We start from the raw sequence: 26,774 nt of genomic DNA, 5'->3' as shown, positions 1-26,774 counted from the left end.
GACTACTGTACTGAAAGTGAAAAACAGAATGGCTGTATGGGTCCACAAAGTATAATTTCCACTGAATGTGTATTGCTTTCTCACCATCATAAAGTCACGAAGTCATTAAACCACCATAAGTTGAAGACTATCTGTATTCTCTTTCTCCTCTACCTGAATGTCTCCCAAATCTAGTCTAATCCTCTCTCCCTGACTCCAGTTCCTCCTAGACATTTCTAGTAGACACTGTCATCCAAACTCAACATATTCTAAGCCAAACTTGTCTCCTCCTAAATTTGTATCCCCCTCCTGGTTTCTCTGTTTCTGTAGAAGATAGCAAAATCCCTGTAGCTACTCAGACAAATTTCAGAAATATATTTATAAATACACTTTTTTCTCTCACTCCTGCTTTCTAAATTTGGCTACATATGACCCTGGGCAAGCCACTTTTACCTTTCGTTCCATGGTTTCCTCATCTGAACAAGAGAGAAAAATCACACCTGGCAAGTCTGAAGGAACAGATGTTTATGAAAATGCCTAGCTAATTAAGTGCTCAATAAATGTGTCTCTTGGCTGGGTGTGGTGACTCAATCCTATAATCCCAGCACTTTGGGAGGCCAAGGCAGGCGAATCACTTGAGGTCAGGATTTCAAGACCAGCCTGGCCAATATGGTGAAACACTGTCTCTACCAAAAAATACAAAACTTAGCCAGGTATGATGATACATGCTTGTAATCCCAGCTACTTGGGAGGCTGAGGCACAAGAATCACTTGAACTCAGGAAGCGGAGGTTACAGTGAGCTGAGATTATGCCACTGCATTCCAGCCTGGGTGACAGAGTTAAGACTCTGTCAAAAAAAAATGTATGTGACTCCTCTCTCCAGCAACTCCCCACAGCTCCCAAGCAGATAAAAAAAAATTCTTTGAGGATATATCTATCATATTCCTTTGTATACCACCATAATGCCTTGCACAGTGGCTTGTATACAGAAGTTGCCTAATAAACATTCATTGATCAATGCCCATGAACAAGCAACTAAAGGAGTAAATCAAGAGGTATCAATAAAAGATCACAAAATATTAACTACAATCAAAACCAAGAGGGATATCATCTATGTCTCATTCTAGATGGCACCTGGTACCTAATAGACTCTGATAAATATGTGGTGAAAAATTAACCAGACGGACCTAAGCGTCTAGCACTCATCTCTATGGGAGGTATGAGAATCGTGAGGGGCTGACTCTGCTCACTGGGTGCTTCCCTAGTTCCTCCTGTGGTCCACCTATGAGGGAGGTAAGCATGCTCATTCCTCGCCAAAAGCAGTGTTCTTTACTTCAGATTTTGAACAAATAAATACTCACATGTCAAAAGCACTGAACTCCAATGTTAAGCGAGCTGGCAGCCCAGCAGAGTCACCTGGACAGAAGCATTATCACATTTTCAATGACAAGTCAGAAATAGCAGCATTCATAATAAAAATATGAATAGTTTTGTTCTCTTTGTTGAGCCCAAGGCACCCCATCCAATTTATGATTATCTATGATACATAGATAATATATGTATGGATAGATAATGGCAGAATGTGAAAGAGCTCTTGTGAATATGAGACATTTGCCAAGAATATAAAAGACTCAATGGAAAAAAAAATTTCCAATCTCTTCCCCCAGCAATGCTAAGTACTGAGTATTATTTGGATTAATAATTTTGAGTTTCTCTATTCTCTTTCTTTTTCCCCACAACAAGAGAAAAGAAATGAAAATGAAGGGGGATCAAACAGTCAGGAAGTAAAATAGAAACTAGTGAAGAGCACTGATTATAAAAGACATGACCGTCCCTTTCTACAGGAAAACTGACACTATACTGGAGGACAGAGAGGATAACAGAAGATGATAGAAAATGAAATTTACTATTACCTACCATTGTAGTAATAACCCTTAATGTCCTTGGGAGCTTCATCCAGCCGATATTCATTCAGCTTCTTCTGGGTCAACTCATGCCAGAACCCAACATCCAAGGCACTGCTAAAGGGGGCAAACTGCAGTTTAGAGAGTCCAGGATCCCCCGTAGTTGCTGCCATTATTTCTTGCCTACTAAAAAACAAAACGGAACACAGTAAAATAACATATCCATGCAAAAGCTCGTGAGAAAGAACATTTGTAATAAAGCTTAATTCAAACAAACAAAAAGTAATGAGATGTCTACGGGATATCTTAAGACGCAACTTCTTTTTGGATTGTGGTAAGAAACATGTAACATATACTTTACTATCTACATTATTTCGAAGTATACAGTTAGGTGGTATTAAGTATAATCACAATGTTGCACAACAGATCTCCAGAACTTTTTCATCTTGCAAAACTGGAACTCTATACTCTTTAAACAATAACTCCCCATTTCCTTTCCCCCAGGACCTTGCACCCACCATTCTACTTTCTGTCTATATGGGTTTGACTACTTTATGTAAATGGAATCATGCAGTATTTGTGTTTTTGTGACTGGCTTATTTCACTCGAGACACAACTTTGGAACACAGGGAGGGGAACATCACACACTGGGGCCTGTCGGAGGGTAGGGGATAGGGGAAGGATAGCAGGGGGTAAGGCAATAGAAGAGGGATAGCATTAGGAGAAATACCTAGTGTAGATGACGGGGTGATGGATGCAGCAAATCACTATGGCATGTGTATACCTATGTAACAAACCTGCATGTTCTGCACATGTACCCCAGAACTTAAAGTACAATAATTTAAAAAAAGAAAAAAAAAGACACAACTTTGACAACTATCCTAATTGGCCTATGTTGCCAAGTTGATTTTCCTCATGACAGTGATTTTTCTAAGCAACACTTTCCGGCCTTAACGTTTATGCTTCTTCCTTCCTTATTTGAGTCAGTCTCAAAAAAGGACTAATGATGTACTACTGCTATTCCTTCTTCAACACAGTCACTATTGTACTACTGCTATTCCTTCTTCAACACAGTCACTATCTCAGAAGCTTTTGTCATCTTGTGTGGTCCTGGAGAACTCTGCAAGTACAAAATCCTAAATCTGGCTACTGACAAATGCAACAATCCAAACTGCCAGAATTCTATCTGTATGAGAGCAGTGCTTTAGCACCTCTAGATGAGGCAGATAATGAAGGATGTGTTTCTCCCCACCTCCTACAGTGCCTACATTTCTTTGAAATCTCATGTTTTATCTTTTCAATGCATGGAAATTTTGCATTTCATGCCATGATACATATCTTATTATTTCATTTTCCCCCTCGAATTATCAAATAAATTTTACCTTCCTGGCAATCATGCACATGTATACTGTTAACTTTCTATAATCCCTCCACACTCTCAGGGGTAACACACCCCAGTTTGAGAAGCATAATGCTAAAGAAATCTGGCAGCTCCAAAAAGCAAATTTATGAGGTCCCTTCACTTTCCATTCTGTCCAATTACCCTACAACCAGACATACGAGTATTTCTGCAGCAGAACCTATGAATAATCACAGTAAATGGGATACTTTTTTTTTTTTTTCTGAGACAGGGTCATGCTCTGCTGCCCAGGCTGCAGTACATTGGCATAATCTCAACTCACTGCAACCTTAGTCTCCCAAGCTAAAGCAATCTTCCCACCTCAGCCTCCCAAATGGCTGACACTACAGGCATGCGCCACCATGCCTGGCTAATTTTTCTGTATTTTCAGTACAGACCAGGTCTTGCCATGTCACCCAGGCTGGTCTTGAGCTCCTGGACTCATAATCCTCCTGCCTTGGCCTTGCTGGGACTACAGGCATGAGCCACTTGGCCAAATGGGATACATTTTTTAAATACAGCTCATATCTACTCAAGGAGGTTTTGCTTGAGTTCTGCACCAAGACTATTAAAAAGCTTTCAGTTTTCCAAACTTGTTGGATTTAGAATTAGAGATAAGGAGTATTGGATTGATAGAAACTGTGTTATGAAATACAAAGTTAGTGCTCTACGTAAAAGATATTCAAATCAAGAAGAAGGGGATGAATGTGAAACAGAGCCCTAGGAAAGACTCCATGAAGAAGATAAGCACTGAGTGATATTGGAAAGGATGGGTAAGGGGTGGGGGAATATGGGTAGAGGGCAGAAGGAACAAAAAGAGCAGAGGAACAGTCGTGGCAGAAATGGGGACATGTAAGACCAGCTGTCCTCACATGGAGGGTTTGTGCTGTGCAAGACCAGCACACACACAACTGAGCAGGATGGGCAAACACCTATGGAGAAGCTTCAAATGAGAGGCTAAATAATTTCGGAGGGGGAAGCCACTGGCAGTCCTGCATGGTGAATACGATTCTGCAGTGGCTAAAGGGCTTTGAAGGAGGCAGGCAGGAAAATCAGCTAAGAGCTCAAGGATTGATAAAGATCTGAATTAGAGCAGAGGAGTAAGACTGAAAAGAAGGAGACCCTTGTTGGGGTTGATTTAAGAGAAAAGGTGACCTAATTCAGTATCTTGGTAGACTCAAGGAATGAAAGAGAGAACAAAGTCCTTGAGGTGTCAAGCCATGACTGGCCAGGAGAATAGCAGCTTGAGTGAAAGACAAGCCCCTTGAGAAGCAAAGCAAGTTTCAGAAGAGTAATAATGAAAGACATTTTCAGCTGTGGACAACAGCAGGGCAAAGATAAGCCAAGGAAACTGGATATGAATACTGAGAGCATAGCTAACACAGGTGAGAATGATCAGTTCTTAGAAGTTACTCAGAGAAAGAAAAGCCCTACAAAGTCCTAAAGAATGTCCACAGTTAGGGAGTAAAAAGAAACAGAATCAGTAGGCCAGGCATGGTGGCTCACTCCTATAATCCCAGCACTTTGGGAGGCCAAGGTGGGTGGATCACATGAGGTCAGGAGTTCAGGACCAGCCTGACCAACATGGTTAAACCATGCCTCTACTAAAAATACAAAGTTAGCTGGGCGTGGTGGCACATGCCTGTAATCCCAGTTACTTGGGAGGCTGAGGGAGAACTGCTCGAACATGGGGAGGCGGAGGTTGCAGTGAGCCGAGATATTGTGCCATTGCACTCCAGTCTGGGCAACAAGAGGGAAATTCCATCAAAAAAAAAAAAAAAAAAAAAGAAAAAGGAAACAGAAACAGTAAAACAAAGCTGTAATTGGTACACCAGGACAGTACATATATCTACTAACCCAAAGCAATAAAAAACTTTGAGAAGAGTAGTGATGAATGAACACTAGAAATCAAAGAAAATGACAGGTTAATGCCATTGGATTTTATGTTTAAAAGGAGTGTGGCGGTGGCTTTCTAAAATGCAATTTCGTAGTAGAATGCTCAAAAGAGAACAGGCTGTAAAGGCAGGATCACCACAGGGAGCAACTGACTTCGTCCCCAGCAAGTTCCAGGGGGGAAGCTTAGATTGCCATTGGATTCCTAATGGGTGGTTTGTTGTTCTTGTTTTTCAACAGGCTGAATATGCTTTCCACATTTAAAAAGATGCTTTGGCAACAGAAGTCCAATTCTGAATGAATGAAAGATTCACAATGGGGGCTTAAAAAAAATAAAAGCAAACAGAAGGTATGAGGTGGGAATTATAATAAATATTTTTCTATATAATCGATAAACTTCACTGATCACAAAAGACAACACATCATTGTTCCTAAAATTCTCCACTGCCTCAGTATGGCTTGCAGCATCATGCCTCACAGTGCCTGACCAAGCGTTTTCAAACATTCACCATCGTGAGCACTTATTAAAAATGACGATGCCTGGGTCTCACCCCTACTTCCTGTGGAGGAAAGAAGATTCGGTAAAAGAAGAAGGAATAGTGATGGAGGCCATAAGTCTGGAGTTTGCCTATTATATCAAGTGATGCTGCTGTGGGTTTGGTGCTATCTTGATGCCTACAGGTCACTGGCACTTATTTTTGGAGGCCCCAACTCAAAATCACCTCAAATGTATTTGAATGCACCCTCATCTCCTATTAAATATTTTTTGGCTTTTAACTGAAAGAATTTTTATAATTTTGCCCCATGGAAAACAGGTGATTTAGCCAGGTTCAGTGGATCATGCTACTTTGGGAGGCCAAGGCGGGGGAAGTAGGGGGATGGATGGTGGGAATTACCCGAGGTCAGGAGTTCAAGACGATCAGCCTAATCAACACGGGGAAACTCCCGGCTCTACTAAAAATACAAAAATTAGCCAGGTGTGGTAGAGTGCACCTGTAATTCCAGCTACTTGGGAGGCTGAGGCACAAGAATCTCTTGAACCTCGGAGGCGGAGGTTGCAGTTGCACTCCAGCCTGGGCGACAAGAGCACAAGAGCAATACTCCGTCTCCCCGCAAAAAAAGAAAAAGAAAAAGAAAAAGAAAACCGGTGATTTGAGATTTGGGGCACACATGTGGAGAAATACTCTCAACAGCTTCCTGTGTTGTCTTCTGGGCCTCTAATCTCTCCCTTTTTCTCTTTTCCTTCACAATGCAGCTAGCATTTTCTTTCCACTGTTGGTTTTTGAAGGGTTCCATGCTCAGCCCTCTCCTCGTCATTCATTTCTTTTTTGTTTTTCAGACAGAGTCTCGCTCTGTCACCCACGCTGGAGTGCAATGGCACAATCTCGGCCCACTGCAACCTCCACCTCCTGGGTTCAAGTGATTCTCTTGCCTCAGCCTCCCAAGTAGCTGGGATTACAGGCGTATGCCACCACACCTGGCTAATTTTTTTGTATTTTTAGTAGAGATGGGGTTTTACCATGTTGGCCAGGCTGGTCTTGAACTCCTAACCTAGTGATCTGCCCGCCTTGACCTCCCAAAGTGCTGCGATTACAGATATAAGCCACCGCACCTGGCCCTAATTTTTTGTATTTTTTAGTACAGATGGGTTTCGCTATGTTGGTCAGGCTAGTCTCAAACTCCTGACCTCAAGTGATTCACCTGCCTTGGCGTACCAAAGTGCTGAGATCACAAATGTGAGCCACTACTCCTGGCCAGTCATTTACTTTCTACAACAATTTCTATCTATATGCCAATGAATCTCAGGACTATATTTCTAGCTCTAACCTCTAAACATATATTTAAGTGTCCTTTAAAGCTACGACTTAGATTTTTCAAAATCTCAAATTCAACAAATCCAAAAAGTCAACATATATTTTCCCTAAATTCTACCCCTTTCTCCGTATTTCCTAGTTTGCTTAATAGTATCACCTTACATTCTAGCAAGAAATCTCAACATCATCTTCAATTTTTCTCTCTCTCAATGCAAGAAAGTACTAATTCCTAGAAGCTCAACCTTAAACAGTCCTCTGGAATGACATGAAGGTAACAGTACTGAACACAGACCAAAACTAGGCACAGCAGCAGGGGTATTCACTTGAATTCAATTCTCTGAGAAGCCCTAAGAAGGAAGAGCTCCAGTTTTATAGAGGAAGAAACTGAGGTTCAGAGAGGTAAGAAATTCACACAAGGAGGCCAGGTGTGGTGGCTCACATCTGTAATCTCAGCACTCTGGGAGGCCAAGGCGGGCAGATCACCTGAGGTCAGGAGTTTGAGACCAGCCTGGCCAACATGGCGAAACCCCGTCTCTACTAAAAATACAAAAATTAGCTGAGCGTGTTGGTGGGTGCCTGTAATCCCAGTTATTTGGGAGGCTGAGGCAGGAGAATCGTTTGAACCCGGGAGGCGAAGGTTACGGTGAGCCGAGATGGAGATCACGCCACTGTACTCTAGCCTGGGCAACACAGTGAGGCTCTGTCTCCAAAAAAAAAAAAGAAAGAAACAGTGGCTCATGCCTGTAATCCCAGCACTTTGGGAGGCCAAGGCGGGTGGACCACGAGGTCAACAGATCGAGACCATCCTGGTCAACATGGTGAAACCCCGTCTCTACTAAAAAAATAAAAAAAATTAGCTGGGCACGGTGGCACATGCCTGTAATCCCAGCTACTAAGGAGGCTGAGGCATGAGAATTGCCTGAACCCAGGAGGCGGAGGTTTCAGTGAGCCGAGATCGCGCCATTGCAGTCCAGCCTGGGTAACAAGAGCAAAACTCTGTCTCAAAAAAAAAAAAGAAAGAAAGAAAGTAAGAAATTCACACAAGCCTATATATCTAGGGAAGTGGGAGAACCAGGATTCAGCTTCCAATGCCACTCTGAAGCCCATACTCCTCATGTTAAGTTCATGCTTCCTGTCTAGGTCTGCCTGCCTTCTCTCCATTCCCACTGCCACGTGCCAGGCTCCAGCATCTCACACCTCAGCTCTTGCAGTAATATGCTCACGGGTGACTGCCGTTGGCCCCTGTCTCCTCCAAACAAGATGGCACTCCAAACACTGCCACTAGGAATGATCTGCATAGGTTGCTCCCTTGTTGAAACAAACAAACCAAACCTTACTAGCCTTACCACACAGATAATAAGGTGCTACAGCCTTAGCCTGCTAGTTTCCTGATCTTATGCATGGCTGATGTTCCTAGGAAATCTTTCCCCTCTCTACTAGGGAAAGTACTTCTCATCACTTAAGGTCCTTATGAAGCTGTCAGTAACATTCAGTGGGTATTAACAGTTCCCTTCTCCATGGTGACAGATGAACACTTCCATTAGGGCATTTACTACCATAAACTGTACTTGCTGTTTTGATAATATCCTGTTCAAAACTATTTAAATAACAGCAGTAGTAATAGTCATATTAGTAACTGTCCTTATTAAATGCTCATTCTGTGCCAGGTACTACATTAAATAGTTTACATGTTATTCCCTTGACAATAGTTTACATGCTATTCCCTTGACAGTGGTCAGATTATGTCTACTTTACAGAAGAGAAAACTGAGGCACTGGGAGCTTTAAGTAACTCGCCCAGAGTCACACAGGAAGTGGTAGAGCTGAGATGACTAACCCGGGTCTGACCGCTTCCAAGCCCCTATTCTCGTCACTATACTATACTGCCTTGAAGGAAGAAACCTCTTTTCAGAAACTTTCTACTGCCTATCAGTCTCACACATGCTAAAAAATAACCAACTGTTTTGAAAAAACATTCACAAGCTAAACTACTCTCCAACAGTCAAAACAAAAAGGCCGTGGCCAGAGCCACTGTCCAATGTGGAAGGAAATCAAACAGTTGCAGACAGTGGTACAAAAGGATTTCATCTAAAACCCTCTGTGTGACAGACTGTCAGGTCCCTACACATGTCGGTCATTCACAACTTTCTCTTAAAGGACAAATGTAACTTGTTTTTATCATAATTTTGATGACCTGCTGAGGTCATCAAGATGGAATTTTACCAGTGCCAAAGGATCACAAAGACAAAAAAGAAAACTCTAATCTACAGCACTTCGGTAGCTGGGTAAAAGTGAGTAAGGATGACTACTTAGAAGATAACAGACATGTCCAGGTCAAGTGGCTCACGCCTGTAATGCCAGCACTTTGGAGGCAGAGGTGGGTGGATCACTTGGTCAGGAGTTCAAGACCAGCCTGACCAACATAGCAAAACCCTGTCTCTACTAAAAATACAAAAATCAGCCAGGCATGGTGGTGCATGCCTGTAATCCCAGCTACTTGGGAGGCTAAGGCAGGAGAACAGCTTGAACCCAGGAGGCGAAGGTTGCAGTGAGCTGAGATCACACCATTACATGCCAGCCTGGGCCACAAGAGAGAAACTCTGTCTCAAAAAAAAAAAAAAAAAGGTAACAGATACTTTGTGTACTAATTATACCTCAATAAAGCTGTTTTTTTTTAAGGTGAAAAATAAGATGCTAAACCTGTTTAAAAAAAAAAAAAGATGTTGGGCCGGGGACGGTGGCTCACGCCTGTAATCCCAGCACTTTGGGAGGCTAAGGTGGGCGGATCATGAGGTTAGGAGTTTGAAACCAGCCTAACCAACATGGTGAAACCCCATCTCTGCTAAAAATACCAAAAGTTAGCAGGGTGTGGTAATCCCAGCTATTTGGGAAGCTGAGGCAGGAAAATCGCTTGAACCCGGGAGGTGGCAGTTGCAGTGAGCCAAGATCATGCCACTGCACTCCAGCCTGGGTGACAGAGCAAGACTCTGTCTCACAAAAAAAAAAGAAAAAAAAGATGTTTTCCCAGGTGGCTGCCAAAGATGGCAGAGGGGCAGATCCTGGTGCTCGATGGCCAAGTCTCTCTCCTGGGCCACCTCAGCCATTATGGCCAAGCAGGTATTACTGGGCCAGGAGATAGTGGTCGTGTGGTGCAAGGGCATCAACATTTCTGCAAGGGCAATTTCTACAGAAACAAGTTAAAGTACCTGGTCTTCCTCCACAAGTGATGAACACTAACCCTTCCCGAGGCCCCCACCATTTCCAGGCCCCTAGTCGAATCTTTTGGCAGACCGTGCAGGGCATGTAGCCCCACGAGACCAAGCAAGGACAGGTTGCCCTGAACCACTTCAAGGTGCCTGATGGGACCAACCTATGACAAGAAAAAGCAGACGGTGGTTCCTTCTGCCTTCAAGATTGTGCGTCTGAAGCCTAAAATAAAGCCTGTCTACCTAGGGGTGGCTGGTTCATGAGGTTGGCTGGAAGTAACAGCCAGTGACAGCTACCTGGAGAAGAGGAATGAGAAGGCCAAGATCCACTACCAGAAGTAAAAACAGCTCATGAGGCTGCAGAAATAGGTGGAAGAGAATATGGAGAAGAAAACTGACAAACAGAGGTCTCAAGACCATAGACTCTTGGTCTGAGCCCAACATAGAGTGCTTATTCCTCATGCTTGGCCTGGCCTGCCCTTCCTCCATCACTGCGCCGGGATGTGGGGGACCCAGATGGCAGTCCAGGTGCTGAAGGCAGCCTGGGACCTAGAAAGATCAAAAAGAGGAGAGGGCCTTAGTCACTGCCTATAAACTTATTTGAAACAATTCCAGGAGTTGTGTAGACATAATTTGCTTATGACCTACTTGTTCATGACAGAGTTTTTAAAAACAAATAGTAAGACCAACTAGTTACTTCTGTTTCAATATTAGCAAAAGCGAGATGGAACACTAATTGGAGGGGAGCCCTACCCTGTGAATGAGGCATCTATTTCCCACCTGGTCATATGCTATAGACTGAAGCTGCTAAGATGTGAGAAAACACTCGGGTACAGTATGAGTTTGCTGTTGAACAAAGGGTATTTATAGAAGCAGAGACTGAGAAGATGTGCGACCAAGGGGTTTCAGGTATTGCCCTTGTTCCTTCCCTGTATTTTGTAAACAGAAACAAACTACTTTTACAGAGGAAAAAAAAAGGTTTGGTGCAGCGGTCCATGCCTATAATCCTAACTCTTCGGGAGGATGCGGAAGGAGGATCGCTTGAGCCCATGAGTTTGAGACCAGCTTGGGCAACATGGTGAGACCCCATCTCTACAAAAAAATTAAAAAATTTGCCAGGCACACCTGTAGTCCCAACTACTCAGGAAGCTGAGGTGGGAAGATAGCTTCCCACCGGGAGGCTGAGGCTGCAGTGAACCATGACTGCACAAAAAGTAATTTGCATAAGAGGCACATCCTTCAAATATTTTTCTGACTTATTTGGCCTTAGGGAAATTCTGAACAGAACCAAAGAGCCTGTTTCACAAGAGGATATAGTTGATGTTCAGCTGCTGAAACTGTTCCATGACAGGTGGAAAACAGAGAAGTCTTAAGCCAACAGCAGCATGATGAGGAATCTTCTGGAAATACCTAAAGAAGGCACTCTATGGTAAAAGTATCACTTAGGAACATACACATCTATGTCCCATCACTATAGTCTTTAAGTTGGAAGGCAAGATTTAAAAAGTAATGGTCAGAGGGGAATCTGGGGGAAGTAAGCCCTAGGTAGTTATTTATGTGTCACTAATCTAGATCCAAACATTATCCACTTCCTGAAAAAGGAAGGCTCGCCTGTATAACCCTGGAGCGCACAAGTGAAACTCTGGCCTCTGCTTAGCTTAGAAAGATAAAAGATTATTTCTCTGATACTTCAACATTATATTCAGACACAGTCAAGAAAAGAAACTGACATAGGCATCAATGTAAGTGTGTTTCAATTTTATTTCAAACTATTTCAGGATGTGAAACCCAGGAGTTACACAGGATGGGATTCTGTCACTGCCAATTAAACAGGAAAGGTTTTCATAAGGATTCAACACCGTGATGAACAAGAACTCCAGCAATGTAAGAAAGTCTACAGTAGCCGAAAAGCTCAGTCAAGATTAAAGTGAAATAGCAGGGTGTGTGGCTAACCAATTCAACCTGCCTGGGGCTGTGTCTACCACCCAAACTTGGAACAAATTTCAGACTTTAATGAAAATAAAACTGAGTCACACTCAGCATGAGTAGGAGCTCAGGAAACGACACTGAATGAGGACATATCAAAAGTTTCTGTCCAAATGGACCCAAATCTTTTGTTCTTTAAGGTCAAATCCCCACAGGAAACATGCCATAAGGTTGCCTCTGAAGAAAGCTGCTGGGGGTCAGCAGAGAGGAGTGTGGGGAGACTTATTTTCACTGCATGACCTTTTTTGCCTCTTAAAGTTTGTCTTATGTTTATAAAATAACAATACCAAAATAACGAAAACAATTAAAGAAAAAAAGTCCTAATACAATAGCAAGAAGAAGACAGAGAAAAGGAGAGATATCAGCTCAACTGCTTTGGTTCCAAGAAATCAGTCTTTTCTTCAGGACTGAGCATAGTACCTAGATCATAGTAAGAGCTCAGTAAAGGCTGAAACGAAATAATAGCTGTCTTTTTCCACAAAGAGCCAATGGATGGACGCTATATAGTAAGATAAATTTCAGCAGAGTTTAAAAATTACTAACAGCTTAAGCTGTCCAAACAGGAAATAGATCAGAGAGATGAGTTCTCCATTAGTGGAAGTGTTCAAGTATATACTGGATGATTATTTGCCAAGTAATACTGCACAAAAGATTACTGTATCAGGCAGTCAGATAAGATCAGGGGTTGGCAAGCTTTTCCTAAGAGGTCCAGATAGTAAATATTTTAAGGCACTGCAGGCCACAAACAGTCTGTTGTGTATTTTTTTTAACAACCCTTAAAAAACTGCAAAAAAAATTTCTAAGCTCTTGGACTACATAAAAAACGCCCTTGGCACAAAACCCACAGGCTGTAGTTTGCTGACCACTGGACTAAATGATCTTCAAAATCTGTTATCCTTTGATTCTTTGAAGGTGCCAATAATGTATTTTGTTTTGAGGGAGACTAACATTTTTGGCATAATCTTTTTAAAGGGCAGTAAAGACAAGTGAGGACTGCTGAGGACGAAGGCCAGATTCTAAGGCCACATCTGCTGGTCTGCAATAGGCACCTTGTAATGCTGCAAATACTTCTTTATGAACTGGCAAATACAGTTTACTCAGAGCACTCACACATCTCTCAGCATCATTAAGCCAAGACGAAGCTCATTTGATATTTATTGAGGCTCATAACATTCCGGAAAGACCGAATTAGCAGCATTCTACATCGTAAGCAGGCATATGACCACACCTCTGATGGTTTCCTTATGCTTTCTCCCAGACCCCTGCTGCTGCCTTCCAACTTTTCTAGTCCTACCCTACGGCACTGTCACTCCTCACCTCTGACTTGATGCTCCTCTAACAGTGGCTCTCAGGCCCCCATGGCCTAGAACTGACAGCCCCTCTGTCTGAAAAGTGCTTCCTGTTTTCCCTCACCCTGCTTCTGTGACTGCCTGACATTTTTAAAAGCCAGCTCGGAGGTGACCTGCCCGGGAAAGCCTTCTCAGAGGTGCCTCACCTGTCTTCACTCCCCTCATACTCCTCCCCTGGCAGCTATACTTAATCATTCCTGGCTCTAAGCTACCTACACATTTGGTATTGTTTTTCAACTCTTTGCTTACCTGTCTGCCTCCACCAAACTTGATTGTAAATTTCACAAATACAGATCCTGGTTTATATTCCTTTCAATGTCCCTAGTCCCTTGCAGAGCAGCTCTCAATCATTACTAGGATGAATTTTAGAAACCTTTATCTTCAAGGCAAGGTGGCTCACACCTGTAACCCCAGCATTTTGGGGGTCTGAGGCGAGAGGATGGCTTGAGCTCAGGAGTTTGAGACCAGCCTAGGCAACATGGGCAACATTCCGTCTCTAAAAAAATACAAAAAAACTAGCTGGGTATGGTGGTGGCAGGCACCTGTGTTTCCAGTTACTTGGAAGACTCAGGTGGAGGATCACTTAAGCCTGGGAGATTGAGGCTGCAGTAAGCCAAGATGGTGCCACTGCACTGCAGCCTAGGTGATAGAGCCAGACCCTGTCTCAAAAAATAAACCAAGAAAAAACACAAAACAATAACAGGGAACTTTTTATAGATCTCCTCCCCAAAAGAAAGAAATAACCCAAGCTTGTATGACTGTGAGAACGAACCCCGGAAGCTAGTTGCCACGGAATAGGGAATAATGAATCATGAAGAACATATGGTGATATGCCATACGACTTCGGTCTCTAACCCTATTATTGTTTTTTCAGGACTAAGACCTTAGCAGACAGGAAACACACATGCACAAATCAGTGCAAATAAAACCTTAATTGCATACAAAAGTAGTCAAGAATAAATCTTTCTTTCTGAAAGCGTACCGGTAGCTACAGTGACAAAATCTGGTCATTAAGATAGCAACTTAATGAAGAGATTAAAGTTAACACCAGCAGCAACACGACAAACAGACACTGTGTGCTATCTGATAGAATGCCATGGAAAGAACACAGCATCTGTGGTGTTCAGATGAAAATACATAACCTGGATCTCATGAGAGGAAACATCAGATAAACCCAAGCTGAAAAACATTCTACAAAATGACCAGGATTAGAGTATTCAAAAGTGCCAACATCTTAAAAGTCAAAGGAAGACAATTTCAGATTGACCACAAAGACTGACAGCTGGGGGCCACATGTGATCCTGGGATGATGCTCTACTATAAAAGGGCATTACTGGGACAAAAGCTGAATGGGAGTCTCCGGGAGATAGATAAATGGAAGGTCTCTGTCTTATTCTTACAGTATTTCTGTAAGTTTGAAACTGCTCCAAAATAAAACAGTAAGAATAATTTTATCACCCAGATACACACAGCTTTATACTTAGTTCAACAGGCAAAACCAATCAACCTGACAGAAGTTAGAATGGTGATTACAGGGTGAGGTGGGGCTACTGATGAGGAAGGCTCCTGGGGAGATGGAAATATTCTATATCTTGAGCTGGGTGGTGGTTACAAGGCAAATAACTATGTAAAAAGCCACAAGCTAAATATCTGTGATCAGTGCACTTTATGTATGTTATCTCTGAATAAAGAAGTAAAATAGAGACAGATTCAGTGGCTCACAACTGTAATCCCTGCACTTTGGGATGCTGAAGCAGGAGGATCACTTGAGTCCAGGAGTTCAAGACCAGCCTGGGCAACACAGTGGGCCCCATCTCTACAAAAAATAAAAAAATGTGCCAGGTGCCTATAGTCTCAGTTTCTTGGGAGGCTGAGGTGGGAGGATCACTTGAACCCAAGAGGTCGAGTCTGCAGTGAGCCATGATTGTGCCACTGCACTTCAGCCTGGGTGACATTGTGAGACCCTGTCTCAGGAAGGAAAAGGAAAAAAAAAGGCCAGGCACAGTGGCTCACACTTGTAATCCCAGCACTTTGGGAGGCCAAAGCAGGCTGATTGCTTGAGCCCAAGGGTTCAAGACCAGTCTGGGCAACACATTAAGAACTCATCTCTACAAATAATTTTTAAAAATTAACCTGAAGAGGTGGTGCATGCCTGTGGTCCTGACTACTCAGGAGGCTGAAATGGAAGGATCATCTAAGTCCAGGTAATCGAAGTTGCAGTGAGTCATGATTGTACCACTGTATTTCAGCCTGGGCAACAGAGCGAGACCCCGTCTCAAAAAATAAAAAAAAGTAGAACAAAACCCCTATCTTTTTTTTTTTTTTTTTTTGAGATGGAGTTTCGCTCTTGTTACCCAGGCTGGAGTGCAATGGCGCGATCTCAGCTCACCGCAACCTCTGCCTCCTGGGTTCAGGCAATTCTCCTGCCTCAGCCTCCTGAGTAGCTGGGATTACAGGCACGCGCCACCATGCCCAGCTAATTTTTTGTATTTTTAGTAGAGACAGGGTTTCACCATGTTGACCAGGATGGTCTCGATCTCTTGACCTCGTGATCCACCCGCCTCGGCCTCCCAATGTGCTGGGATTACAGGCGTGAGCCACCGCACCCGGCCCAACCCCTATCTTTAAACTACACCAGTCCTACGAAGAGAACCTTCATGTATTCATCTAACAGTTCACAGATGACCTACTTAAATTTGCTTTGGTAAAAAGCAATTCATTGCTCTAAATAAGGAGCCTAAATAAGAAATCATTTCCATAAAGTTTTCTGGCATTTTGTTATTAAAGAAGCTGAGGATGGAAGTATTTTGGCTTGGCTGCTTATGGAATTCATTGAAGCAGAAGTGCTTCCTGGAGTGAGGCTGCCCAACCATTCTCCCTCTGCAGGGGTCTAATAGGATTGGACACAGCAAATATCAAGCCAGTATAGGATTTTTTTTAATCAAGAAGTGTATGATTTTTTTTTAAATGAAGAAGTATAGAATTTCTAAAATGAAGAAGTAATTCATTTTAAAGTGAAGAAGTAATTGTAGAATATAAACAACAGAAGGAGAGAAAACACAAAAACAAAAGAACCTGTCTTTAGGAAAACTAGACCCACAGACCTCTAGTGTCCATAAGCAAACCAACTTGACAATGCTAAAAATTATCTCACTCTAATTTTTCTGTGTGTGTTTTAGGTTTTTGTCTGTTTGCTTTAGGACAGAAGGGGAGTTTTGTTTGCTTTTTGAGACGGAGTCTTGCTCTGTCACCCAGGCTGGAGTGCAGCAGTGTGATCTCGGCTCACTGCAACCTCCACCTCCCAGGTTCAAGTGATTCTCTGGCCTCAGCCTCCCAAGTAGCTGGGATGACAGGCATGTGCCACCACACCCAGATAATTTTTGTATTTTTAGTAGAGACACTGTTTCACCACATTGACCAGGCTGGTCTCAAACTCTTGACCTCAGGTGATCCATCTGCCTCAGCCTCCCAAAGTGCTAGGATTACAGGCGTGAGCCACCACGTTCAGCCATGAGCAGAGAAGTTTTTAATGGTTCAGGGAAAGAATGATAAAAGCAGAAGTAATGTAATGCAGTCAGGAATCTGGTCTTAGTTAAGTAAACCCAAGTGTGGATTCCACCTCCACCTTCCACTGGCTGAGAAGCCCAGGGCAGGTTAGGGCAGGTTCCTTCACCCCACTGCACCTGGATTTACTCAGGTGTAAGATAAGGACAGGTATACCTACTCCAGAACTTGCTGGCGGGGCTAAATGTTGGTGATGTGCTTGCTACGGTGCCTGGTATACAGCAAGCAGTCAATAAATGGTAGCTGCTGGTAGTTTTCCTTGTTACTGCCCCATATTAGCCAACAATACCCGACTAATGTGGTTCCCCTTCCCCATGCTGACTATGAAAACTTTCTCTGCCTAAAATATGCCTCATTTAAAGTCTACCTCCCTCAAAGGAGCGCTGCAATTGCAACAGAGGCTTAATTAAAAGGAAATGGTCAGTGCCCAACTACAGGTCGTCAAGAAGTCCAAAAGAGCAAGTTCTAAAGTGCAGTGAGCACTCAGTGTCCGATTTCTCTGAGCCCAAGTGGGGCCATTCACTTAGCAGAAGTGCCAGAATAACTGCAATTTGGCCCTGAAGTACTTTCTCTGGGCCAAAATGGAGCACATAGAGCAGGCTTCTATTCTCATTTTCCCAGCTGCGGGGCTGCAAGCCCTGGCAGTCATTAAAATAAGCACCAAACCACATGACCAAGTCCCGCTGACAAACAGAATATGTTCTTAGCTGCTGATGTGTAAAAAGGAGGTGGAGATCACCAGGAGTGGGGGAGGGGGCTGCTTTGGCATATGGAGCCAATGCACATTTTATAGACTAATGATGCTCCTGCAACCTCATGAGTTTCGGAAACAATCTACAAGGCTGTTAAAGAGGGAGGTTTAAAGCCTTCTCTTCCAAAAGAAGGAAAGAAGTTCTAAACTTAGAAGAAAGAGTAGGCTCTACCAGAAGATGAGAACTCAGGACTCCTACAGAGGAACGAGCTGGGTACAGAAACTACATTTCCTTTTAAAAGTTGCATTAGAGTCAAGATGTCCCTGAGCCAAACTAATGTCTCCACAGGACATCAAGTCATCAAGTCAGCCAAATGGGTTGTGACTGTGCTTTCAGGTGATTTCTGTGGTAACAGCTGATCACACGGGCAGTTAGGATAATTGCTATGATGGGTGAGTTGTCCTCCTCACCTCCATCTGAGCCACCTCTGAATCAACATGATTTCTTCTTCAGTGGGTCAACCAGAGAACAAGCAGGAACACAGTCTTCAAACTGTATCTGTCCTGCTCATTGGTTACTTCCAGAGCTATTTTTCTCTTATTTTGGTTTCCTTCTGCTATAATATCCTTCACCTTCACAAGCAATCTGGTGTCCATCAGCCTCAGTGTTTGAGAATGGATGCACTGAATACCAGCATTATGGGGTTTAAGAAGCTTACATGAGAGGGACAGTGACAGCTGAGAAAATGTGGGAAAGAGGGGAGAGGAAGCAATACTGCCAGGAAGATGGAGGGCAGCGTGCCTACTTCTGAGTCCTTTTGTTACCTCCACTGATCAACAGTGTCGCCCATTGCTCTGTTCATCTGAGACAGCCACCTGGATTCATCTGAATCACTGTGGAGCCCTATGCCAACCAACAACTAAAATCTGTGATAGTTTCCTAAAAGCTGGCTGAGTTATGAAGGCTTGATTCTGAATAATAACATCTCTGTGGTTTTCATTTCTGGTGATCTTTAAACAATCCTAAGAAATGGGAGAGGTACAGAAAGACTAGGCCAAGCGAAGGCCAGATTTCATATTTTCAAAATGTTTGATTTTTCAAAGAGAAGAATAAAGATGGGTTCTACAGACTACTGAACAGAAGTTTTGCTCCCAGGAAAGCAAAATCTGTGATGCACTAGTGCACTCTAGTCCACTCAGCACCTCGGTGCAATCAGAAAATTACACCCCTTCTTCAAGATTTTACTTCCTTTAGAGAAATGCGTAAATTTGATTACATTAGCTCAAGACATTGTAGCCTTCTCTGCCATTGTCATTACAAAACTATACCCACAATACCTATGATATAAATGGAACTCCCTTTGCTTTGGTCTCTTGTGCAGTGTACAGCCTGCATAACTGTATGAAGCAGCCCTAAGTAATCACAATATGGTTTTTCTAAGAAAAAGTCATGACAGAGTAACAGTATTCCTACCTTGATCAGGGAAGAATCATGGACACAGGATATACAGACCTCAGAAATGTCTCTCACAAGGCTGTTCTAGAAATCCTGATGGACGAGATGAATATACAGGAATTAGATACTGACATAATTAGAGGGATTAAGAACTGGTAAAATAATCTTATTCAAAGGATCTTAGTTACTGAATGAATTAATGTTAATTAGAAAGAAGCTAACAGTGGAAGGTCTTTGGCTTAGTCTCTGGGCCTATCCAATTTATTTTATTTATCCACATGAATATTTATCAATATTTACTAAGCACTTCATCTGCACTGAACCCTGTGCTGGGGCTAAGAGCAGGGGGAACAGGCAAATAAATAAATATATTCAATAAAGTATTCTTATTACATTTTGCCAGTGACTTAATGATATAGATTTGCTTATCAATTTTATACAAGTCATGACACAGAAAGAAACAGGCAATACAAATGACTGAAATTCAGAATAAAAAAAATTCTGACCATCTGGAATAGCAGGCCTATTTTAACAAGATTTGAAATTTCGTAGAGGTAAATATAGGGCCCTACATTTAAATTCAAGAAAACAATTGGACCTTTCCAGTCTGCTCGACTGGAAAGGCCATAGGTTCACGAGCCAGAGAGACCTGAGTTCAAATCCTGCCTCTGATATTTTCTAGCCACAACACCTTGGACAAGTCATTTAACTTCCCCAAGTCTGTTTCCTCTTGTTAGATGGAGATATCATCTACTGTGCAGAATTATTGTAAGGATTAAACTAGAAAATGCATACATATGGCCCATAGGAGGCACTTAAAAAGCAGGACTATCATCAGACTGTTCACCAGTAACATGCTTGGCCAACATGGTAAAACCCCGTCTCTACCAAAAACACAAAAATGAGCCAGGTGTAGTGGTGGGCACCTGTAATCCCTGCTACTCGAGAGGCTGAGGCTTAAGAATCACTTGAACCCAGGAGGCGGAGGTTGCAGTGAGCTGAGATTGTGCTATTGAACTCCAGCCTGGGTGACAGAGTGAGACTCTGCCTCAAAAAAAAAAAAAAAAAAAGAAAAGAAAAGAAAGAAAGAAATTGGAGTTTCCATTAGTTATTTCTTCAACAAACAGTTACATACTTGGCCCTGTGCTACATTTCAGAGATCAATAGCAAAAAAGCTACGATCCCCACCTTTAAAGAGCTAATAATTTTGAAGGCAAAGCAGGCAGCAAAACAGAAGAGGAATCAGAGTATAGCAATTTGGAGGTAAAACAAGTACAGTACAGCCTGGTGTTTGTACAGAATGTTACAGGAGAAGGGACATCTAAATCAGAATGATAAGGCAACACTGTTTCCTATAGAAACCCTTAAGCCAAGTCTTTTGTTTTATTTTCTTGAGACAGAGTCTCACTCTGTCATCCAGGCTGGAGTGCAATGGCATGATCTCAGCTCATTGCAACCTCCACCTCCTGGGTTCAAGTGATTCTCCTGCCTCTCTCCTGCCTCAGCCTCCTGAGTAGCTGGGATTACAGGTGCTCGCCACCATGCCCAGCTAATTTACTTTTAGTAGAGATGGGGTTTCACCATGTTTGTTAGACCGGTCTCGAACTCCTGACCTCATGATTTATCCACCTCGGCCTCCCAACGTGCTGAGATTATAGGCATGAGCCACTGTACCCAGCCAAGTCAAGGTTTAAGAACGTCCTATAGAAACCCTTAAGCCAAGGTTTTAAGAACATCCAAGTAGATTCTCAACAGAGGCCCTACAGGCATGTTGGATGGGACAATTCCTTCTTGTTTAGAGCTATCCCTGCACGTTGCAGATTGTTCAGCATCTCTAGCTCTCTCTCAATAAATGCAGTAATGCCCTCTTGTCAATGTCACAGAACAAAGCAAAATAAAACAGTTCCACTAACTTCCAAACTCACCTCAGATGGCTGGGAAAGAGGGGGGCATTAGATGGCAGCCCAAGCCCCATGCAAAGGAACCCTGGATGAGGGGGCAAGAGGTAGGGAGTGGGGACTCCCCAGGCAAAGGGAGGAAGCTAATTCAGCTCCACATCATCAACTCCACAACCCCATGGCCTCTGCACAAGCTTAGAATGTTCTTGTCCACCTCCACATACCCGTTATCTAGTGAAATTTCTTTGCTCACTTCAAATCACAGCTCAATCATCACTTCTGAGGGAAGCCTTCCCTGACTTCCTCACCTCCTGATTAGGTCAATCCTGCGATATTCTAATCCTCAAAGAGCACCAAGTACCTCATCTTCATAGCATGTATGCAGTTATCCTCCTCAGTAGAATAAAAATTCCATGAGAAAGGAACCATGTCAGCTTCTCATTTTCCCCATTCATCATTGTTTTTCTAGCACCTGACTCAGTCTTAACACTTCATAGGTGCCTAATAAGTACTTGTTGATGACTACAACAATGAATGAATGAAATAGGACGGTATTTTGAGGAAACACAAATGAGTTCTGTATGGCAGCAAGGAGAGGCACCTGGGGCAGAGTAGCTGGACCATGTCACAAAAACAGGCAAAGGCCATATCATGAAAAGCCTTATGTGAAAAGCTATGCATTTGTATTTTAGCATAGATCTCTATTTTAGTAAAGGCAATCCACAGCAGTGAGGACCAGACTGCTGAGGCAGGGCAACCAGCTGGGAGGCTGTGCAGAAAGACAGGCAGGAAGGGAGGGGGTCCTGAACTGAGGCAGCGAGGGAAGAAATGGAGAAGATAGCAAGGAAGTTAATCTGTAGAACTCTAATGACTGCCTGGGCTTGGAAGATGGAAAGGAGGGATAGTACCAGAGGAATAGCCTGAGACAACTCTCAGGGCTCTATTCTGGATGACTAAATGGAAGGAGGGGAATTGGCAAGATTCAAAAATGGAGAAACAATGGCAGGTTCAGAGGGAAGATGAGGAGCTTAGTTTTAGACTCCTTTGAGTTTGAGGGTAGCATTCAAGAGAGATCCAGGCTCACAATACAAAACAGGGGTCATGAGCATATAAACACGTTTGAAGCTGGGGGTGAGGAGAATACAGTAGAGGGCAGAGTCTTTGCAAAAACTGGCATGTGAGGGACAAAGGGGAGGAAAAGAGCCCACAATGGAAATTGAGGGGCAAATGGCCTGAGAGATAATACAAAGTAAGACTGGGTTTTCCTAAGTGAGGGGCAAGGTCAGCAATGTCAGATGTGCCAAGAAAGATAAGGAAGGAAAAGTGATCAGGTATCTGGCAATGTTGAGGTCCGATGACTTTGGGGAGTGGTGGGATGAGAGCAGGATTTCAGTGATGACTTAAGCAGAGGTAGCAACTCCAGATAACTCTTCCAAGAAAGGTGGCTGGATAAAAGAGACGTGACAGGGTGCAGCACAGGTTAATTGAAGGGTTTTTGTTTTTTTCCAAAATGAGAGTAAACAGAGAATACTTAAATGGGAAGGGCTGATGAAACGGTAAAGAAAATGAACAAATGATGGAACCCGGTCCTTGAGGCACAGGAGGAGATGGGATCTCAAGCACAAATAGAGGACTTAGTCTTAAACACCATTTCTATCACAGAATTAGAATAAAAGGCAAAAGAATAGGGTCAGCTAAAGATCAGTTTGTAAAGGACAGAGGAGGAAGTTGAGAAGCCTTAATTGATGGCTGCAACTTAGTGGAGCAAAAGTCAAGGTAGGAGGTTGGGGAGAGGAATGAATATGTGAAAGACATAAAGGGAAATGGACAAGAGAGCTGCCTGAGGATATGGGGAGGGCTGGGCCGTGCTGAGGGCCTGTTTGCTGGCACACCAGTGTAATAGAGTCAAAAGCACGATGTGTCTACAATGGAGCTGGCAGGGCCTTAGGTTAACAAAAGAAAAGTGCAGTCTTTCCCTGCATGGTTAGAGTCCTCAAGAAAAGAGGACTTCCTTTCAGTACCACACACTCAGAGAGGTTGACAAACCAGAGCAAGTTCAAGGATGGTAACTGGGATGAAGGTGTGAGGAAATCCCAAAAGTGATTATTCTGAAGCTGGTCTGAGATGGAGTGAATAGGCTGTTCCTCAGTCTGCCAAGATTATGGAAATACAAATTGATTACCAATTAACAGAGCAGCACCTCCAGTATTTATTCTCCCTTGATTATACAATCAGGCCTTAATCAAACTGGAGAAGGGTGGGGAGATCAAGAGATAGAAAGAGGAGAGGAAGACATTAGTGAATTTCAATCCCATGGGTAGAAATGGACGCAGGAGGCAAACTGACTTCCAATAAAATCAAAGAGGAGGTCAGGGCTAATCAGAGACACTAATCACAGAATTTTGTTACTGCTCAACTCCACACAGCAAATTCACTTCTGCCCTCCTGCCACCAGGATCCCGATTCTTGTTCCCTTCCTCTGTTTCATCCAATCAGTTTCCAAGTCCAGCAAATTCCACCTCCTTAATCTCTCAACTTCTTCCATCCCTCTCCATCTCCACTGTCACTGCCTTCATCCAGACTTTCATCCTGTCACCTGGATCACTGCAACTGTCCCCAACTGGTGCCCTGCTTGTCTTGTTCTGTCCAATGTAATCACCACATTGCTGCCTGGGTAATTTAAAACAATGAGAGGATGTCACATCTGTTTTGAAATCTTCAGTGTCCTGACCAGGCATGGTGGCTCACGCCTGTAATCCCAACACTTTGGGAGCCCAAAGTAGGTGGATCACGAGGTCAAGAGATCAAAACCATCCTGGCCAACATGGTGAAACCCCATCTCTACTAGGGATATAAAAGTTAGCTGGATGTGGTGGTGTAAGCCTGTTTTAGTCCCAGCTGCTTGGGAGGCTGAGGCAGGAGAATCGCTTGAACTCAGGAGGCAGAGGGTGCAGTGAGCTGAGATGGCGCCACTGCACTCCAGCCAGGGAACAGAGTGAGACTTGATCTCAAAAAAAAAAAAAAATATTCAAATCTTCAGTGTCCTGCTCTCCACCCTCGCCCCCACACTTTAGAGTCCAAACTTCTGGACCTGGCAATATTAATGACTCCTGTTTATTGAGTGTTTATCATCTACCAGTGCCAAGTGAGTAACATATCACCTCATTCAGTTTTTATTTCTCCTTCTTACAGATGAGGAAACTGAAGCTTAGAAAGGAAGTGACTTGCCCAGGGTCACAAAACTAGTTCAGTGGCAATGCAAATATCGGTATGAAGCTATCTTGGATCCCAAAGTCTATGTGCTCTTAACATGTTATCGTTCACAAGGCTCTTCACAATGTGGCTACCACTTACCTTTCCAGTCACTTCTCATCCTACACCACCACACTGCCACTCCGGTGAACCACAAGCAGGCCATGCATTCTCACCTCTAGTCTAGCCCTTTGCTCATCCCATCTTGCACCTCTCTTCACCTGTCAAATCCTGTTCATCCTTTAGGTCTTGGCTAAAGCAGCACCTCCTCACTGAAGCCTTCTCTGATGAGTTAGCCTGACTTATGAACACCCTAAGTCCTCCTCTACCAAACCCCTGCAATAGCTTCATGCCATATCATTGCTATCTCCTTGACTTAAAAAAAAGTACACTCTTTGAGGACAGGGATGTGTATCTTACTCATTTTTGTATCCCCAGCTTGTTGTGCAGTGCCAGACACAGAGCCTTAGCTGAGCTCTTTGTCTGGCACTGTACTGCAAGCTGGGGATACAAAAATGAGTAAGATACACATTATTCTCCATAATGAGATGCTGGCTAGGAACAGAAAAGGGAACTTGTGGTTGAATAATGGAAAGTCCAGTATTCAGCTCTTAAAGGATTTCAAAATCATGTCACATGAGGGCAGGAAGGAGTTGGCCAAGATAAATGGAAGGGGAAGGGGAGATGTTCGAAGCAGTAGAAGCAGAAGGCTATACATGGACACACGTGCAAGCAGCTTAACAAGACTGGAGCAGCATTGGGGGATAGGGGAGCAGTTAAGCAACACGAGCCTTTCCAAGACTGGCCTTTTCTTTATTCAGGTGTTAGGTCATTTCCTCAGGGAAGCCATCCCTGACGAGCTAGCTTTTATGCCTCCCCAAGTTACTCTCCATCCCATGACCCTGTTTCTTTTTGTGGTACATTTCAGGATCTGAAACACCTACCAACCCTTATTGACAATGTCACCACCACCGCCATTACCACTATTTTTAGAAGATGCCATAAAACAGAGTTCTTTTTCATCTTATTTTACTGATAGATCACCAGTGCCCACAATAATGCCAGGCACACAACAGGCAAATATTTGTTGTATTCATTCATTCAACAAATATTTATTGAGCATATATGCTAGGCATTGCTCTATATGCTGGGGATATAACAAAACACGACAAAATTGTTAAGTTTACTATGAGCAAATACGTTAAATATGCTTAGCCTAGAGAAAAAAAGGTGGGAAGAGGAAGACAAACTAGCAGCTTTCAATGATGGAGGGCAAGAGTGATTCTAAGAGCCTGAAGGGGAAACAGTGAGCTGAGATTACTGAGTAATGGCTTTCAGCTCAACCTAAGAGTCAGAACTGGGAGAGGACCAAACAGGAGCAACCAGAAGTAGAAAGCTTTCTGTCACTGAAGAAATCTGGCCAGTGGGCAGAGGTGTCAGAGAAAAAAAAATCTTAAGTAGTCAATGAAAAAGGGAGCCTGGGACCCAGAGGTCCCAAACTGACAGCCACAGATATGACTGGTTACAGCTGAACAAGGTTTTGTAAAGATTGAGTTGCCAATGTTTTTAAAAAACAGAATTACTTGCCAATTTTTAAAAAAATTGCAACAGTCGCCAGTGTTTAAAAATCAGGAAACTGCTCGCACGTGCACACACCCACACAGTTTGGCTTTTACTTCTCCAACATCATGTATGTTAGTACTGTACTTATAAAATTCATTCTGGTAAAATTAAAAGTTTGACTCTATTTCTGACAAATGTTCTAACACCTACATTTACTTTACCGGATTTCTTATTATGCATTAGTTTCTAACCCTGTAATCATGGAATCGAGAACTTTCTTTCTCAGAAAGTAAACTTATTTAATCTTCTCACTTAACAAATGACAGATTATCATTCCCATTTTACAGATGAGGGGAAAGCAGCTCAGAACGGGAAGGAACGTGCCAGAGACAGCGAAATCCAGACACAGCCAGGCTGAGAATCCAAATGTCCTAGCTCCCATGTTCCAACATTGAAGATTCTGAGCATTCCCTACCAAGAGGACAGGAGAGGCTAATAGGAAATTAGCAGGAGCTTCCTAGTCAGAAGACCCCGGACTGAACCAGTCTGAGGGGACGCGGCTACAGAGGAAGGGCGACAGCCGGAATCAGTGAGTCCCTGGAGAAAGAAGGACCGCCCAGAAGCCGGCAGAGGAGGATCCTGAGACCTGCTGTGACCCTCGCCTTCCCTGGCGAGCTCGCCCCTTAACTCCTGGCCTCCAAAACCGGCCCAGTAAGACCCCACTACACCCTCACCCGCCGCGGCTCACTTACCGCCACTCAACTTCCGGCAACCACAGCGCTTTCTGCGGCGCGCGCCCTGATGACGCAACGCGGCCCTG

At 43.3% G+C, this 26,774-nt stretch overlaps 1 protein-coding gene across 8 annotated transcripts in view; it reads right to left on the bottom strand.

Moving 5' to 3' along the window:
- Positions 1-26,746, bottom strand: part of ATG7 (autophagy related 7) — a 277,334-nt gene extending 250,588 nt beyond the window's left edge. For 4 of the 8 annotated variants that reach the window (XM_064362017.1, XM_064362022.1, XM_064362023.1 and 1 more), the window contains exons 1-4: positions 26,707-26,746; positions 19,260-19,334; positions 1,898-2,070; positions 1,342-1,396 (exon numbers count right to left, since the gene is read on the bottom strand). In XM_064362017.1, coding sequence (XP_064218087.1) covers positions 1,342-1,396; positions 1,898-2,057 — 215 coding nt within the window. In that variant the 5' untranslated portion in view covers positions 2,058-2,070; positions 19,260-19,334; positions 26,707-26,746. Of the gene's footprint in view, positions 1-1,341; positions 1,397-1,897; positions 2,071-19,259; positions 19,335-24,493; positions 24,776-26,706 lie in introns of those variants that run through there. The other 4 variants (XM_064362019.1, XM_064362018.1, XM_064362021.1 and 1 more) reach the window with 4 other exon arrangements.
- Positions 26,747-26,774: the final 28 nt, after the last annotated feature.

The sequence above is a fragment of the Aotus nancymaae genome, unplaced genomic scaffold (genome assembly GCF_030222135.1).
Source record: "Aotus nancymaae isolate 86718 unplaced genomic scaffold, 86718_ANA_hifiasm-v0.15.2.pri h1tg000046l, whole genome shotgun sequence".
NCBI lineage: Eukaryota > Metazoa > Chordata > Mammalia > Primates > Aotidae > Aotus > Aotus nancymaae.
This window is presented reverse-complemented; position numbering and strand designations above follow the sequence as displayed.